We start from the raw sequence: 16745 nt of genomic DNA, 5'->3' as shown, positions 1-16745 counted from the left end.
CACACAGAAACACACACATACTGTATAAATACACCAAAACACACATACACACCCACACACACACACATACCTCATTAACACACACACACTCTTATACACACATATATTCATATCACCATCCGTGTTCACTCGGGTCGAGTATGATTGTCTTCCATATTCTATTTTCGGGTCCTCAGATGGTGGTGGAGGCTGGTGTGAGACCTGCAGGCTCTGCAGCAGTGTGGGCACTGGTGAGTGGTGGAGGTGGCTGGTGGGGTGAAGTTCCTGGTGGTTTGTGCAGGAAGCGCTTTGCTTCAGCGGTACGGCTGAGAGATCCCTCTCGTGATGTGCAGCGCCCCGATGGAACTTTTGTTTCCCAGAGGCGCTGGTTCACTCAGTTCCCCCCTGTTCACGATGCTGACGTGAAATATCTTGATGTTAATCCTGACGCAGCCTTGGAGTCAAGTCACCAGTCCGAATCGAGTCCCAGGTCCTCAGTGTTTAAGTCTGAGTTCAAAACACAACAAGTCAAGACCAAGTCGAGTCCAAGTCCCCTGTACTTGAGTCCAGAGTCATCAAGATCGAGTCTGCTTTGACTCACTCCAGCACAAGATAAAGAACTGAGATCCATTTAAAGGGTCTAAATGAAACAAAAATCACAATCTCAAGATCTCAAAGAGTATTGGCTAACTTACCATGCCCTCGCCCCAATAAATGCATAGCCAAGATAGCAAGTCAGTGAAAAGCGGAAATGGAGAAAGCTAAAGGGTAGTTAGCTGGCTGACTGTTTTCTGAACGTAAATAACTGTTTTAAATAGTTTTTTAAAAAGCAACCATCTCCATGATGGGTTACCTTAGTAACTCTCTTGTCTACTCACAAGAAGCCCAAGAGAATTTTCATCATAATTCAAAATGGGCCAGAAATCATTTGGTTGTGAAACCAAACACGAACGCTGTTACGTTGTCAGCTGTTTCAGAACAGATGACCAGTCTGAAAAAGTGATAATGGACAACTTGAGTCATCAGTGTTCGAGTGGAGCGCAAGTGCAAGTCCCAGACCAAGTCCAAGGTCAAGTCCAAAGTCAAGTCCAAGGCCAAGTCCGCTTCATCAGTGAACGAGTTTGAGTCGAGGGACGAGGCATGATATTTACGACTCAAGTCGTACTTGAATCAAAGTCCGGCATTCAAACATGACAAAACTGTCTGGATGATGTCTCTGTAGTGCCTCTTTTGGCCACTAGAGGCACACTGACCTTCCTTCGGATGGGAGTACATGATCTGTTTGGGGAGTCGTGAGTTGGGCGTTGCCACTCTGAGTTGTTGATCGTTGCGGTAGTCACGCTGTTAGTGTTGGCTTCCTCTAAGACGTGGTGTCAGTGCACTTGCTTTAACACGTGATCCTCAGGACTCTGAGAAGGCATCTTGGTAGCATTGCTTGGGGAGGACCACAACCGAAGTTCGGTTAGGATCTTTGAGGGCCCTGGAGTAGACTACACCGGCACTGCTCAGGCAGTGCGTTTCTGCAGTGACGCTGGCCTTGGGGGAGAGATGTGGGAAGTCATCCACATTTCCAAGGGAGTGGCTGTCAACTCGTATTTTGGGGCGGAGTGAAAGATGCAGTGCTTGGTGGTTGGTGGACGATATGGGTGTTTTCATGCAAGGCCCAAGAGCTTGTAAGCCTTATTAAAGGCATCCAGAATGCACTTCCGGTCTTGCTCAGAACGTGCTACGATGGTGCTGTCATCAGTGTACACTTACACACATACTGTCGTCAGTGTGACACATGCACCCCTACTGCTACACACATATAAATACATACACACAACCATGTAAATGCAACACCCTCACACACACTCACCCATTTACACACACACACACACACACACACACTCACACACGCACACACTCACACACACACACACACACACACGTAGACCACCCTTTATCGGCACTTCTGAATGAATGGAAAGCCATTACTCTCGCTGTGGATTTAAACTGATGCATTTCACAGACAGTAATAAACTGCCTTTTAAAAGCAAAAGAGCTGAAGGGAAAGAGAAGCATGGCTGGGGGCCAGCAGAGAAGCCGTTTAGCCTCCCTTCTCCAGGAGCACAAGATAAGGGGAGAGGCTGCTCAGCGCCATTTCTCCAGAACCGGAGAGTTCTGCAGAGTCTGTTTAGCATAATTTCTTCAGCATTCTAGAGTGCTGTACGTCATTTCTCCAGAACTGGACAGTTCTGCAGAGTCTGTTCAGCATAATTTCTTCAGCATTCTAGAGTTCTGTACGTCATTTCTCCAGAACTGGAGAGTTCTGCAGAGTCTGTTCAGCATAATTTCTTCAGCATTCTAGAGTTCTGTACGTCATTTCTCCAGAACTGGAGAGTTCTGTGCAGAGGCTGCTTAGCATCATTTCTTCAGCATTGATCGTACGTCATCTCCAGACTGGAGATTGTGCAGAGGCTGCTTAGCATCATTTCTCCAGAACTGGAGAGATCAGCGCAGAGGCTGCTTTAGTCATTTCTCAGAATGGAGAGATTCTGTGCAGAGGCTGTTTACGATCATTTCTCCAGACTGAGAGATCACGCAGAGGCTGCTTTAGATATCCCAAAGAAGCGAGGAATCAGAACGGGGGGCGCAGCGATTATCCAGTATAGAGGCTTTATTTCTCCAGAACTGGAGAGATCAGCGCAGAGGCTGTTAGATATTCTCTTCTTATTTCCCAGAACTGGAGAGATCAGCGCAGAGCTGTTTAGATATTTCTCCAGAACTGGAAATCAGCAGAGGCTGTTAGTATTTCTCCAGAACTGGAGAGATCAGGCAGAGGCTGTTAGATATTTCTCCAGAACTGGAGAGATCAGCTTAGATTTCCAGACTGGAGAGTCGCAGAGCTGTTTAGATATTTCTCCAGAACTGGAGAGATCGCGCAGAGGCTGTAGTATTATTTCTCCAGAACTGGAGAGTCAGCGCAGAGGCTGTTAGTATTATTTCTCCAGAACGGAGAGATCAGCGCAGAGCTGTTTAGTATTATTTCTCCAGAACTGGAGAGATCAGCGCAGAGGCTGTTAGTATTATTTCTCCAGAACTGGAAGATCACGCAGAGGCTGTTTAGTATATTTCTCCAGAACTGGAGAGATCGGCAGAGGCTGTTTAGTATTATTTCTCCAGAACTGGAGAGATCAGCGCAGAGGCTGTTAGTATTTTCTCCAGAACTGGAGAGATCAGCGCAGAGGCTGTTAGTATTATTCTCCAGAACTGGAGAGATCAGCGCAGAGGCTGTTTAGTATTATTTCTCCAGAACTGGAGAGATCAGCGCAGAGCTGTTTAGTATTATTTCTCCAGAACTGGAGAGATCAGCGCAGAGGCTGTTTAGTATTATTCTCCAGAACTGGAGAGATCAGCGCAGAGGCTGTTTAGTATTATTTCTCCAGAACTGAGAGATCAGCGCAGAGGCTGTTTAGTTATTTCTCCAGAAGAGAATCAGCAGAGCTGTTAGTTATTTCTCCAGAACTGGAGAGATCAGCGCAGAGGCTGTTTAGTATTATTTCTCCAGAACTGGAGAGATCAGCGCAGAGGCTGTTAGTATTATTCTCCAGAACTGGAGAGATCAGCGCAGAGGCTGTTTAGTATTATTTCTCCAGAACTGGAGAGATCAGCGCAGAGGCTGTTAGTATTATTTCTCAGAACTGGAGAGATCAGCGCAGAGGCTGTTTAGTATTATTTCTCCAGAACTGGAGAGATCAGCGCAGAGGCTGTTTAGTATTATTTCTCCAGAACTGGAGAGATCAGCGCAGAGGCTGTTTAGTATTATTTCTCCAGAACTGGAGAGATCAGCGCAGAGGCTGTTTAGTATTATTTCTCCAGAACTGGAGAGATCAGCGCAGAGGCTGTTTAGTATTATTTCTCCAGAACTGGAGAGATCAGCGCAGAGGCTGTTAGTATATTTCTCCAGAACTGGAGAGATCAGCGCAGAGGCTGTTAGTATTATTTCTCCAGAACTGGAGAGATCGCGCAGAGGCTGTTTAGTATTATTTCTCCAGAACTGGAGAGATCAGCGCAGAGGCTGTTTAGTATTATTTCTCCAGAACTGGAGAGATCAGCGCAGAGGCTGTTTAGTATTATTTCTCCAGAACTGGAGAGATCAGCGCAGAGGCTGTTTAGTATTATTTCTCCAGAACTGGAGAGATCAGCGCAGAGGCTGTTTAGTATTATTTCTCCAGAACTGGAGAGATCAGCGCAGAGGCTGTTAGTATTATTTCTCCAGAACTGGAGAGATCAGCGCAGAGGCTGTTTAGTATATTTCTCCAGAACTGGAGAGATCAGCGCAGAGGCTGTTTAGTATTATTTCTCCAGAACTGGAGAGATCAGCGCAGAGGCTGTTTAGTATTATTTCTCCAGAACTGGAGAGATCAGCGCAGAGGCTGTTTAGTATTATTTCTCCAGAACTGGAGAGATCAGCGCAGAGGCTGTTTAGTATTATTTCTCCAGAACTGGAGAGATCAGCGCAGAGGCTGTTTAGTATTATTTCTCCAGAACTGGAGAGATCAGCGCAGAGGCTGTTTAGTATTATTTCTCCAGAACTGGAGAGATCAGCGCAGAGGCTGTTTAGTATTATTTCTCCAGAACTGGAGAGATCAGCGCAGAGGCTGTTTAGTATTATTTCTCCAGAACTGGAGAGATCAGCGCAGAGGCTGTTTAGTATTATTTCTCCAGAACTGGAGAGATCAGCGCAGAGGCTGTTTAGTATTATTTCTCCAGAACTGGAGAGATCAGCGCAGAGGCTGTTAGATATTTCTCCAGGGAGAGATCAGCGCGAGCTGTATAACCAGAGGACGGAGAGACAGCGAGAGGCTGTTTAGTATATTTCGAGAACGGAGAGGACAGCGCAGAGAGCCGTCGAGATCCGAAGGCGACAAGCAGAGGGCGAGGTGGAGTGCGAGGGGAGAAGGAGAGAGAGAGGAAGAGAGAAGACGGAGGAGCAGAAGCAGAGGGGAAGAGAAGGAAGGAGAAGGGAGAGGAGAGAAGGAAGAGGAGGGAGGGAGAGAGAGGGAGAGAGGAGGAGAGAGGAGAGGAGGAGAGAGAGGAGAGAGGAGAAGGAGAGGAGGGAGAGAGAAGGAGAGGAGGAGGAGGAGGGGAGAGAAGAAGAAGGAGAGAGGGAGAGGAGGGGAGAGAGAGGAAGGAAGGAGGGAGGGAGAGAGCGAGAGGGGGAGAGAGAGAGAAGGAAGGAGGGAGGGAGAGAGAGGGGAAGGAAAGGAGAGGAGGGAGGAGGAGAAGGAAGAGAGAGGGGAGAGAGGGAGGAGAGAAGGAAGAGAGGGAGAGAGAGAGAAGGAAGGAGGGAGGGAGGGAGGGAGAGAGAGAGAAAAGGAAGGAGGGAGGAGAGAGAGAGAGAGAAGGAAGGAGGGAGGAGGAGGGAGAGGAGGAGAGGAGAGAAGGAAGGAGGGAGGGAGAGAGAGAAGGAAGGCGAGAGGGAGAGAGGAAGGAAGGAGAGAGGGAGAGCGAGCACTCAGTCAGGCAGATCCTGCGCACTCCACGCACAGGAAAGCAATTAGAGCCCCACCGTGAGTGCTGCGCAAGGGGGGGGGCGGGGGGGGAGGGGGGGCACGGGCAAATTAAAGTCCCTCATTATTCAAATCAGCGCAGAGGAAGGGAGCTGCGCGTTCGCTCGCCTCGTTTATCGAGCGGGAGCCAGATGCGCTCCTCTCTCTCTCTCTCTCTCTCTCTCTCTCTCTCACTCGCTCTCTCGCTCTCCTCTTCTGCCTGCCAGCAAACGCAGCCGCCCAATTACGAGCCGGCTCCCCTGTCAGCTCTCATTACCGGCGCCGTTCCCCTGGCCGCCGGCGTCCCGCGCGGGCGCCGGGCCCCGCCCCCGCAGCGCCGCTCTCGTTCGCCCCGTCCGTCCCGTCCCGTCCCGTCCCCCATCGCCGCCGCGGGGCCGAATCGGAGGAGGGTCGCCGCGCCCGTCGATCTGAGGACACGCCGTGTCGCGCGGGGCCTCGCTGACAGACGCCGCCGCCGCCGACGGAGACGCCTCCCCCCCCGCCCCCGCACCCCCACCCGCACCCCCACCCCTCCAGCACAGAGAACAAGGGACTGAGAGGGAGGCGGAGGATCGAGAGATAAAGTGTGAGCGTGTGAGAGAGAGAGAGAGAGAGAGAGAGAGAGAGAGAGAGAAAAAGCACTTGAGAGAAAAGCGTGTGCAGGAAAAAATCGTGTGTGAGAATGGGCAAGAAAGAGAAAGTGTGTGTGTGTGTGTGTATGTGTGTGTGTGTGTGTGTGAGAAAGAGAAAGTGTGTGTATGTGTGTATGTGTGTGTGTGAGAAAGAGAAAGTGTGTGTATGTGTGTGTGTGAGAAAGAGAAAGCGTGTGTGTGTGTGTATGTGTGTGTGTGAGAAAGAGAAAGCGTGTGTGTGTGTGTGTGTGTATGTGTGTATGTGTGTGTGTGAGAAAGAGAAAGCGTGTGTGTGTGTGTGTATGTGAGAAAGAGAAAGCGTGTGAGAGAACTGGCAAAATAGAGAAAGTGTGTGTGTGCGTATGTGTGTGTGTGTGTGAGAGAAAGAGAAAGCAGGTGTGAGAGAATGAGAGATAGAGAAAGTATGTGTGTGTGAGTGAGAAAGAGATAGCGTGTGTGTGAGAATGAGAGATAGAGAAAGTGTGTGTGTGTGTGTGTGAGAGAGAGCGAGCGAGCGAGAGAGAGAGAGAGCGAGCGAGCGAGAGAGAGAGAGAGAGAGAGAGGGAGCCTGCGTTGGGGTTTTCCGCTGCACCAGCAGGCAGACTGTGAGCCGGTCCCAGCAGCCCACTCCAAACGGAAAGGCCTTAAGGGAGAGCGCGTTCCCCTCTCTGCAGCGCGGTGTGGGGGAGGGGAGGGGAACCACGCGGGGGGGGTGAGGTTCACCAGGCGGTGACAGGCTGAGGGCTGGGGGTGTCACCGCAGAGACGGAGCGGAGCGGAGCGAGGGGGGGGGGGGGCCTGGGAGAGGTCACGCCAGAGCATCGACTGCGAGGCATTTACCCAGAACCTCCGGCCCGGGCTCGGCCCCCGACCCAACGCCCCCTTCCCCCAGGAGCCGGCGCCGCACGCGGTGCTTTATTATGCCTCCGCCTGTCCGTCTGACACGGCTGGCCTCCGCATCGATCCGCCTCGCCGCGGGGAGCCGGGGGGGGGGCACCCGTACACTCGCCTGGGCTAATCCGCTTTTAAAAACAGCGCTCGTCCAGCCGCCCCCCCCCCCTCCCCCAAACCCTGCGGGACCCCGCCGTCGGGGGGAAGGGCTGAGGGCGAGCTGGCGGCTGGGGCCGCGGGAGTCAGACAGCGAGCCGCGGGCGAGCCGATTCGTCCCGCCTGTCCTCCGGCCTCCGGCGGCTGGGCGGGGAGGCGCTGTAACCCCGGGTTAAGCGGCCACGGCGTCAGCGGAACGGACGCGGCCGCCAAACGCTGTATCCTGTTTCCTGTCTCTGTCTTTCGCTTTAAATCCACGCCCTGGACATCTCTGGGTTTCGCTTTTTGTCTTATTCCCTAACTGGGTATTCATGCTCATGATTTTTTTTAAAATTCATAAATAGAAAAGGCCAAATACGGGGGAAGGGCCTGGGTGTCAAGGGACCGTTGAGGGGGGAGGAGCCTGGGCGATAGAGGACCAATGAGAGGGGACAGGTGTGTGTGACAGAGGAAATGAAAGGACAGTGGCTAAACTGCCACACAGTGCCCTGCACCTGCTCCCTTCAAAGGCGCAGCAGTCCCATGGACAGCAGCCAGATGTCCCTCAGAACACATGAAAGGCCAGTGATTGGATCCACACATCAAACGGCCCAACGTCCCAGTCACCCAGACCCAGCTCTGCATTTACACTCTCTCTCTCTCTCTCTCTCTCTCTCTCTCACACACACGCACCGCACATGCGTACACACACACACACACACACACACACACACACACACACGCACTGCACATGTACAGACACATATACACACACGCACCGCACATGCGTACATACACACACCGCACATGCATACACACACACACAGACACTGCACATGTGTACAGACACAAAAACACATACACCACACGTGTACAGACACACACACACACACACACTGCACATATGTAAAAACAATCACACGCACACATTGCACGTACATACATACATATACACACACACACACACCTTAGTCCCCCCACAGCATCATGGGTATGAGAGTGACACACTGCTTCTGCTCTCCTGTCTGTATGGTACAGTATGACTGACTCACTGCAGACCTCCCAATTCAGGGCAGCAGCTCAGTGTTTCAGCTTGTGTGTTAGACACACCCCAACTCTCTCTCCTCTCCCTGTCTGTCAGCCACACCCCAACTCTCCCCCTGTCTGTCAGCCGCACCCCAACTCTCCCCGTCTGTCAGCCGCACCCCAACTCTCCCCCTGTCTGTCAGCCGCACCCCAACTCTGCCCGTCTGTCAGCCACACCCCAACTTTCCCCGTCTGTCAGCCACACCCCAACTCTCTCCCCGTCTGTCAACCACACCCCAACTCTCCCCCTGTCTGTAGTAGTCACACCCTTATCAGCCAGTCGATTATGATAAAGCACATTTCACGCTGACACAAACATTTACCCAGCTCACGAACTGTCAGAGTTGGAGAAAGCGCTAAGCGGTGTGCACGCTACTGTGCGTCTGTCCGCCTGCCGCGCGCCAGCGCGGACGTTCCATTCGCCGCCGGTCCCGCGTCACTCAAAAGCCTTCGCTCCGCCCGCCGGCGGCAGCACGTCCGTTCACACGCCCGTCTGCCAACGCCGTCGGCGGCCTTCCGCTGGTCTAGCGGCGGACGGGGGACGCCCACGCGGCGCCCGGCGCCAGCTCCCGGCAGGGCCCGTCACCGCCAGCTCTTCGGCACGGCCGCGGGGAGGAACGCCAGGCCGGGGACAGGCTGCTCCTGGCAGGCGCTGGGTTATGGCGCTGGCGGTGGGGAGCAGTGGGACGGGGCGGTGGAAAACAGATGTGTTTTTGTTTGGTTTGAAAGCTCCGGGGGGGGGGGGGGCTGTTTTTGTTGGAAGCGTGTTGGATTTCCTGTGTGAATTGTCAAGGCTCGGTTTTGGGATGTGAACCCAATGGCAGTCATGCTGCCCTAGACCCGGGGACCAGCTGTGAACCACCACACCCCCCCCCCGGCACCCCCGCCCCCGCCCCCAAACACCAGAAATGGAACAAACCAGCTCTTACCTTCCTTCTCTCCCTCTCAGGGTTGAATGTTCCAAACCAGGACTGCATCTGAGAGGAAACAAAACGCAAGGGTTAAGCTACTTCACACGCAAGCAGACACGTATGAACTGATATCATCCAATCATAACATGATGCGCATAACTGTAAAACAATGTTTTTTTGCTATCACACTCATTTCCTTACCCACAGTGACTTACAAAACTAAACACATAAGTGCATTCAACAAGTTTAAGAGCAGGCAGGAGGAAATGCTAGTTAACATACTTAGAGCAAGGAACTGTGCAAACGAGAAGCAGCAGAATCGACTACAATGTCAGTACAACCACCAACCTCGACAGAGATAGCTATCATGTTCACATATCGAGTATTAAAGGAGTAACATGGTGGTTGAACGTGACACTTCCCAGTTGTCTTTAGGCAACAACAAAACAAATGTGCATAATTTTTTTATTATTCAGTCATTTCAATGTACTTTAAAACGTATTTTTCTAAGCCTAAATTTCCCACTATAAAAGTTCACCCGAACCGTCTGGGCGTGATAATGAGAACTGTCAGTTAGCTATGATTGACAGACCGTGCCCCGTTACCATAGCTACCCCCATGATAAGCGCTCTTTTTGGGAGACTTTTCACAAGCTAGCTAGCTTAGTAGTATATCAAGTATCGATAGATAGCTAAGATAAGTACGTTGACTTATATCCAATTATAATTTTTGCTATCTAGCTAGCCAAGTTAAGATAAAAGCACAACTATAACGTCCTCATAAAAGCAAACTAGCTAGCTAACGTTATCAATAACATTGCCTTATGAAAGCAAACTACCTAGTTAGCTAACGTTAATATTAGCTAGCTAAATGAATATAACCAGAAATAATCTAATAGTCCTTAAAAGGCACTCTAATTTAAGTGAACCTAACGTTAGTCAAATATTTGCATTGTCTTGCCCGTAAACCAGCGGCGCAAACTATGGGTCTCGAGCAGGTCTCGAGTTATCCATGGGTTTACGGGGCGTGGAAAGGGGAGTGGTTACTGTGTTCGTGACGCACCAAGTTGACAACTTTCTCAACCGGTTGAAAATAGGACGATAAATTTAAAACGCATATTTCTCCAAAAATACAGAACGGACATATTTAATACTTTACTCATTGTGTTTCTTCAATGCCTCTTTTGCAAACAGCACATAAAACCGAGAAAGTGTGAAAACCATGGTACTCCTTTAAAGGAAGAGCTAAGCTCATCAATGCATAAGTAATAAACGTTAGAATAATCGCTTTTTGAGACATACTTTTATTGTCATCAATGTTTTTAGAGAAGCTGGAAGTGTGGGCAGTGCAGAATTTCTAACCGTGGGAGATATGAACGTAGGGACGGACTATATTACAATTTTATATCGTAAGCTTTCTGTCTTCATCCATGATACGCCTTTACACGCAAATTGATCATCCTTCAAACTTTTCGGAAAAGTTACTCCAAGTAAGATTATTATTATTGCTAATGGCTGAAATATCGTTACAACTAAGCGAGGCTTTTCAAAGCGAGCAACATTCATTAACATAATATTTCAAACAATGGGTTTACTCATTATGCTAATTAGCAGAACTGGTATAAAACAACATAGTAATTTCCCCATTAAATTTATTTCGCATACGGTCGCACGCTGCATGGCGATGTCACGACATTGGTTTTTTAAACATAAATGGACCGGTATTAATGAACAGAGTTAATGAACATTAGCATACACACAGCCATCTTTGAAATCATGTGCTCCATATTCGCTGATCAGGAAGAAGTAGTAAAGGTTAGACAAGCTAGTAACTTCTCAATATATTTAGAAAAACTTCTAACGTTAAATGTAGGCCTGTGGGTTATTAAAATAATTTCCGAAAGACGCTTATTTATTCATTATATTATTGCCTTGTTTATTAAGCACATTAACAGAAAATACTGTGTTATACATCGTGTAGGCAGCCGCCCACCATCTGAAAAAATAATATGATTTTGGACATAGCCAATCGTCCACTCTTATACGAGGGTAAACAGACTTCTTCGAAATTGCTATTTGTGCAGGATCACTGCAACCCCCTCAGGAAGACCTGTGAATACCACGCGTCAATCAGGATGGAATCAGAGTGTGGGACGCGCCAGGAGGCTTCGTCTTGCCTTCCGCACGCAGCCCAGGTTTATTAGCCATGATTCGTCACTGAAAGGACACACTGTGTTTTCTTTGGACAATATCCAGCCCGCTTTCGTCCGCACAAAGACGAGATGAACACCAAACTGCGCGGCCAATTCGAGGCAAATTGCTTTATTAGAGGGGCCGTTTCACACCGAGCCCAAAGCGTGCGCTTAATTTCAGCAGCCCAGACACAAAAGCAAGCCTTCCATTTCTCACGTCGCCTTTTTCATATTTTTCAGTTAGAGCCAAAGGTTCGACGTTACGCGAGAGATGACAAAAGCCTAACGATTGCGATAACGTGTAACTCAATACCTCTGAAGCCATCGCGGTTAAATTGAATCTGAATCCTCTATAATTTTAGAAAGAAAAATATATTAACTATCTGTTTATAATCTGTATGTTCCTTATGCCTTAATCTTTATTATGAATGAAAAAGCGGACTCGCTAAAATATTTCAAATTAATTATTTTCAGTCATGCACAAGCACGATAACGCGTTTGGGCAACTCGCTTTTTCAGAGCGCTATTAACCGAGCCAGAATGAAATTTAACTTTTTTTTTTTTTTCCGGCGCAGTCGATAGCACAATAAAGGAGACAACTGCCAAAGTGTTTGTTTCTGCTTCAGACAAATCAAAAATATTTTAGCTAGTGCTGTCTTTTTCAGTTGATTTGTACTAGGATAAGGCACTCAGAATTTCTTCTCCCGCATCTAATTTTTTTTTATCTTTACTGTGCAGTCCCCTGATCAGAGAAACTTAACACATAGGCTCCTCTCAAAATGTCAGAGGAACCTACATCCTGGTTTGTACTGCAGTAGTTGCTACAAAACCGACACAGTTTTCCTGGTGCAGAGAATACACCTGTCCGACACAGTAGTGAAATGTTGTGTCTGCGCTGCGAGTGGCATGTCTCAAACGCTATCATGTTACATTGCAACAAAGCGAAACGTAATATTCGACCACGGTGCAAAAAAATTAACTCGACTGTGCCAATGTAGTCTCCACGGATACTATTCGATCGAACAAGACCCTCGCAAAAGGGGGATCAAAAAAGACAAAGCACACTGATGTCAGATCTGCGTTGACCCTGCAGGCGGGTTGCCACATCAGGACTCAGAACTGCAGACCACGCAGTAAAACGAGCGGAGAAAGTTCCGCTGCAGTTTGAATGCGCGTCTAACCGACCCCTCGCCGCGCGATCCTTTAATGAGCTCCGCAGAGCGTTAAGAAGCGAGACCCCCCAGCAGAGCGCAGTAATTTAATTACGCAATCTGTAATCAGCGGGAGCCGGCAGAGTGGCCGCTGCGATTCTCCTCGCGCAATTGTGCAGCGTCTTCTGAGCGGGAGGAGAAAGTCACACGTTCCTCCTTTCGGCTTTTGCTACCTTTCGTCTGCGACGCCTACCAACCCGGAGCTTCCAGATTTAATGAGACAGCCTCTAATTTCTGTCCACATACGGATGCTGCTGTGGGCTGCCATGGCACTTCCTCCCAATTATCATAAGTTAATTTAAAAATTTGTTGTTTGGCTGGGTTTTTTCCAAACCTGACTTTGTTGATGTGAAAACTATTGTGCAACGAAAAGGCAAAATTGGGCATAATTTATATTGCGTGAAGCCGAACGAGCAGTAATGGAACAAAAACCCTAACGTAGTCTAGTCGGACAAATGAAGCAGATGTGAAAAGACCTGACGCTCCAGAGGAGAGTGAAGCCCACATCAGCATAGCTCTGACCCCCCAACCTCCACCAGGGAGACAAAAGAGAGAAAGAGCACAACCAGGGAGGAACAGAGAGAGAGAGAGAGAGGATCAACACACACACACACACAAACACACACAGGCACGCACACACAAATACATGCACACACATGCACACACACGCACAAATACATGCACGCACGCACGCACATGCATACACACACAAACACACACACGTAAACAATTAGCAGCATGCGAACAATCAGCAGCACAACTGGCTAGTAGGTGACCAGAAACAACAGGATGGAAAAAATGTAACCTAATGTTACAAATCTAAGGAATCAACGGGCTAACATTACATTCCTATCAATGCTAGGTACTGCTAATACTTATGGAAATGATCTGAGGCATGGCTCTCTTGAAAACAAAAACAAAATAAAATAAAAAAAGGAACAACACAAACAGTTAAGAGTGGTAATTCACTTGAAGCGCACTTCTAATTGGCTGCGGACAGGGCAGAGGAAGCCCAGGCGCTTATGAAAGGCTCGAGCAGCAGAGCGATGCGTGCGCCCGGCCCAAGGCCAGCCTGCTTTTTAATCTGAGGGAAGCGCCGTGGTAGCAGTGCGGCGGCGGCGGCGGCCGTGCGGCGGGCCACAGGAAACGCGGCTCTCGGGCCATTATGTACTGTATCTGCGCTAATCTGCTGTTTCACAACCAGCTCACGCTGCCTCGGCGCCCAACGCGCCCACAGAGGGGGCTGCAGCACAGCACAGCGCGGCGGCCGAGCAGCTCCCCGCCGCCGGAGCGTGTGTGTGTGTGTGTGTGAGCGTGTGTGTGTGTGTGTGTGTGTGAGCATGTGTTTGTGAGCGTGTGTGTGCGTGTGTATATGTGTGTGTGTACCTGTGCGCGTGTGTGTGTGTGTTTGAGCGTGTGTGAGCATGTGTGTGTGAGCGTGTGTGTGTGTGTGTGTGCGTATATGTGTGTGTGTGTGTGTGAGCGTGTTTATAGATTTAGCGCTGCACTCAGTCCAAACACACGCTTCTGATGAGAGCCAGGCAGACTCGGCTGGAGGAAAACTCAGAAGATCTGAGCCAGCGAGCTCCCAGAGGGACAGAGTGGAGACTGCCACACACACACAACCTCACTAACCACAACACTACAAAATCTCAACACCATGCTCACACAACGCTCACACTGCCACACACACACACACACACACACACACACACACAGCACACACACCGCACACAACAGCACACAGCACTGCTCACCCCCTCCACATGCACACACACACACACATGCACACAAGCACAAACAGACACGCTTACATATGCGCACACACATCAAAACTCAGACAATAAGTGCATTCTACACATAGAGCTTGGACAAAATAATGGAAACACCATGTGAAAAAGGACTAAATCACAATTAGAAAGGGCTATATTACTGAACAAGATGGTTGCTAAAACACCCCAAAACAATGACTTCAAAAATGACCACAGAGTTCAGTCAACACCGCTGTGATCCATTCTCAACAACAACAACAAAAAAACTGTCCATGGTGAGCTTCGTAAAGCTGGTATCTATGGCAGGGGCTGCCATTAGGAAACCACCTGTATCCAAGGCGCATGCACGAAGGCATGACCTCGTTCACGGAGCACAAAACCTGGACCTCTGAGCAATGGAGAAAAGCAGTGGTCTGGGGAGCAGCGCTCTTTTTCCTACACCTGGGAAAAAAGCCTTCAGTCCTCAACGGCTGTTACCTACTGAAACACAGTGGTGGAACTTTAATGGGATGGGCAGCCATCTTGAGTGGGTCTTTGATTGGTCTGCATACACACACATAAGCTGAGGAATATGAAGCCATTTTATGAGGCCAGACACACCCTACGGCAAACACTGTTCGCACATCACGTCCCCATTTGCCAAGATGTTAAAACTCCATACACAGTGCTAAACAAATCCAAGACTGATTCCATGAGCACCAGGGTGAAGCTGAACGCCTTCCATGGCCTCCACGTTCACCGGATCTGAACATCACTGAGCCTTCATGGGAAGTTCTGGAGCACAGAGTGCAAAGCAGATTTCTACCTCCTTCATTCCGCAAACGCTGGAGTCTTTGAAGAACGGACCAATACCTCACTACACACCGTTCAGAACTCGCATCACAGCATACCATGGAGGACCACAGAGGTTCTGAAGGAGAAGGGTGGCCTCATGCCTTATTATTTACTTGCTATTCATATCCTGTTAGGTGCTTCCATCTCCTGCACACTCTAGTACAGACGCACCGTACGAAACTCTGGCTGTAGCTCTAGCTGTCTCTTTTTTTTCTCAGACACACACACACGGCATATTAAATTGCTTATCCACCTACACGCTCATTTGTCAATACATCTATAAATGCAACAAATAAACAGTAATCTCTTTTTGTTCCCTCGGTCTGCCACAAACACACTATTTTGTTCTCTCTTTCTCTCCCTCTCTCTCACTCACAACACACACACACACACATATGCACGCACACACACACACACACACACACACATATGCGCACACACACACACACACACACACACATATGCGCACACACACACACGCACACACGCGCACACACACACGCACACACACACACACACACTCACACACACACACCACGCACACACACACACACACACACACACACACCATATGCGCACACACACACACACACACACACACATATGCGCACACACACCACACACACACACACACACACATATGCGCACACACACACAGCCACACACACACACAGCACACACACACACAGCACACACACACACACACGCACACACACACACACACGCACACACGCTTGTTTTCTTACACGCGAGCGCAGAGGACAGAGAGAGCGTTTTGTGTGCTTTCTGTGCCCTGGCTCTGGTCTCCTGACGCCAGACTAATTTCACATTCAGATAAAAGCATTCTTGTGCTGCGGAGGCGCGGCTAATCTCCTCTGTGCGCGCGCGGCTCTGCTCCTGGACATTATTAACACCCAGGCTGCTCCGTCCCGCAGAGCTCGCGGCCGGCCGGCCCGCTGCGCTCCACTAATTGGGGCTGCCTGCCGAGCGCGTGCTTCATTAGTCATGAGCAGCGCAGGGCTGACGGCCCAGAGAGCCGCGCTCCCTCTCTCTCTCTCTCTCTCTCTATCTCCCTCTCTATCTCCCTCTCTCTCTCTCCCTCTCTCTCTCTCTCTCTCTCTCTCTCTCCCTCTCTCTCTCTCCCTGCCTCACACACACACCCTCTCACACACACACTCTCCCTCTCTCTCCCTCCCTCTCTCTATCTCTCTCTCCCTTTCTCCCTCTCTCTCTCCCTCTCTCTATTGCTCACTCTCCCTCTCTCTCTCCCCCTCTCTCTCTCTATGTCTCTCTCTTCCTCCCTCTCTCTCCACCTCCCATCCCACCTCACCCCTCCCCTCTCCTCTCTCTCTCCTCTCTCTCTCCTCTTCTCTCCTCAAACCTCTCTATCTCTCTCTGCCTCCACACACACCCTCTTACACACACACTCTCCCTCTCTGCCTCACACACACCCTCTCACACACACACTCTCCCTCTCTGCTTCACACACACACCCTCTTACACACACTCTCCCTCTCTGCCTCACACACACCCTCTTACACACACACTCTCCCTCTCTCTCCCTCTCTGC

General features: G+C 49.7%; 1 protein-coding gene across 3 annotated transcripts in view; it reads right to left on the bottom strand.

Annotated features, from left to right (window-relative positions):
- Positions 1-9065: 9065 nt before the first annotated feature.
- The window catches only part of si:dkey-100n23.5, a 124426-nt gene continuing 116746 nt past the window's right edge, over positions 9066-16745 (bottom strand). For all 3 annotated transcript variants that reach the window (XM_064327119.1, XM_064327118.1, XM_064327117.1), the window contains one exon: positions 9066-9233. In XM_064327119.1, coding sequence (XP_064183189.1) covers positions 9081-9233 — 153 coding nt within the window. In that variant the 3' untranslated portion in view covers positions 9066-9080. The remainder of the gene's footprint in view (positions 9234-16745) is intronic.

Source organism: Anguilla rostrata, chromosome 3 (genome assembly GCF_018555375.3).
Source record: "Anguilla rostrata isolate EN2019 chromosome 3, ASM1855537v3, whole genome shotgun sequence".
Lineage (NCBI taxonomy): Eukaryota > Metazoa > Chordata > Actinopteri > Anguilliformes > Anguillidae > Anguilla > Anguilla rostrata.
This window is presented reverse-complemented; position numbering and strand designations above follow the sequence as displayed.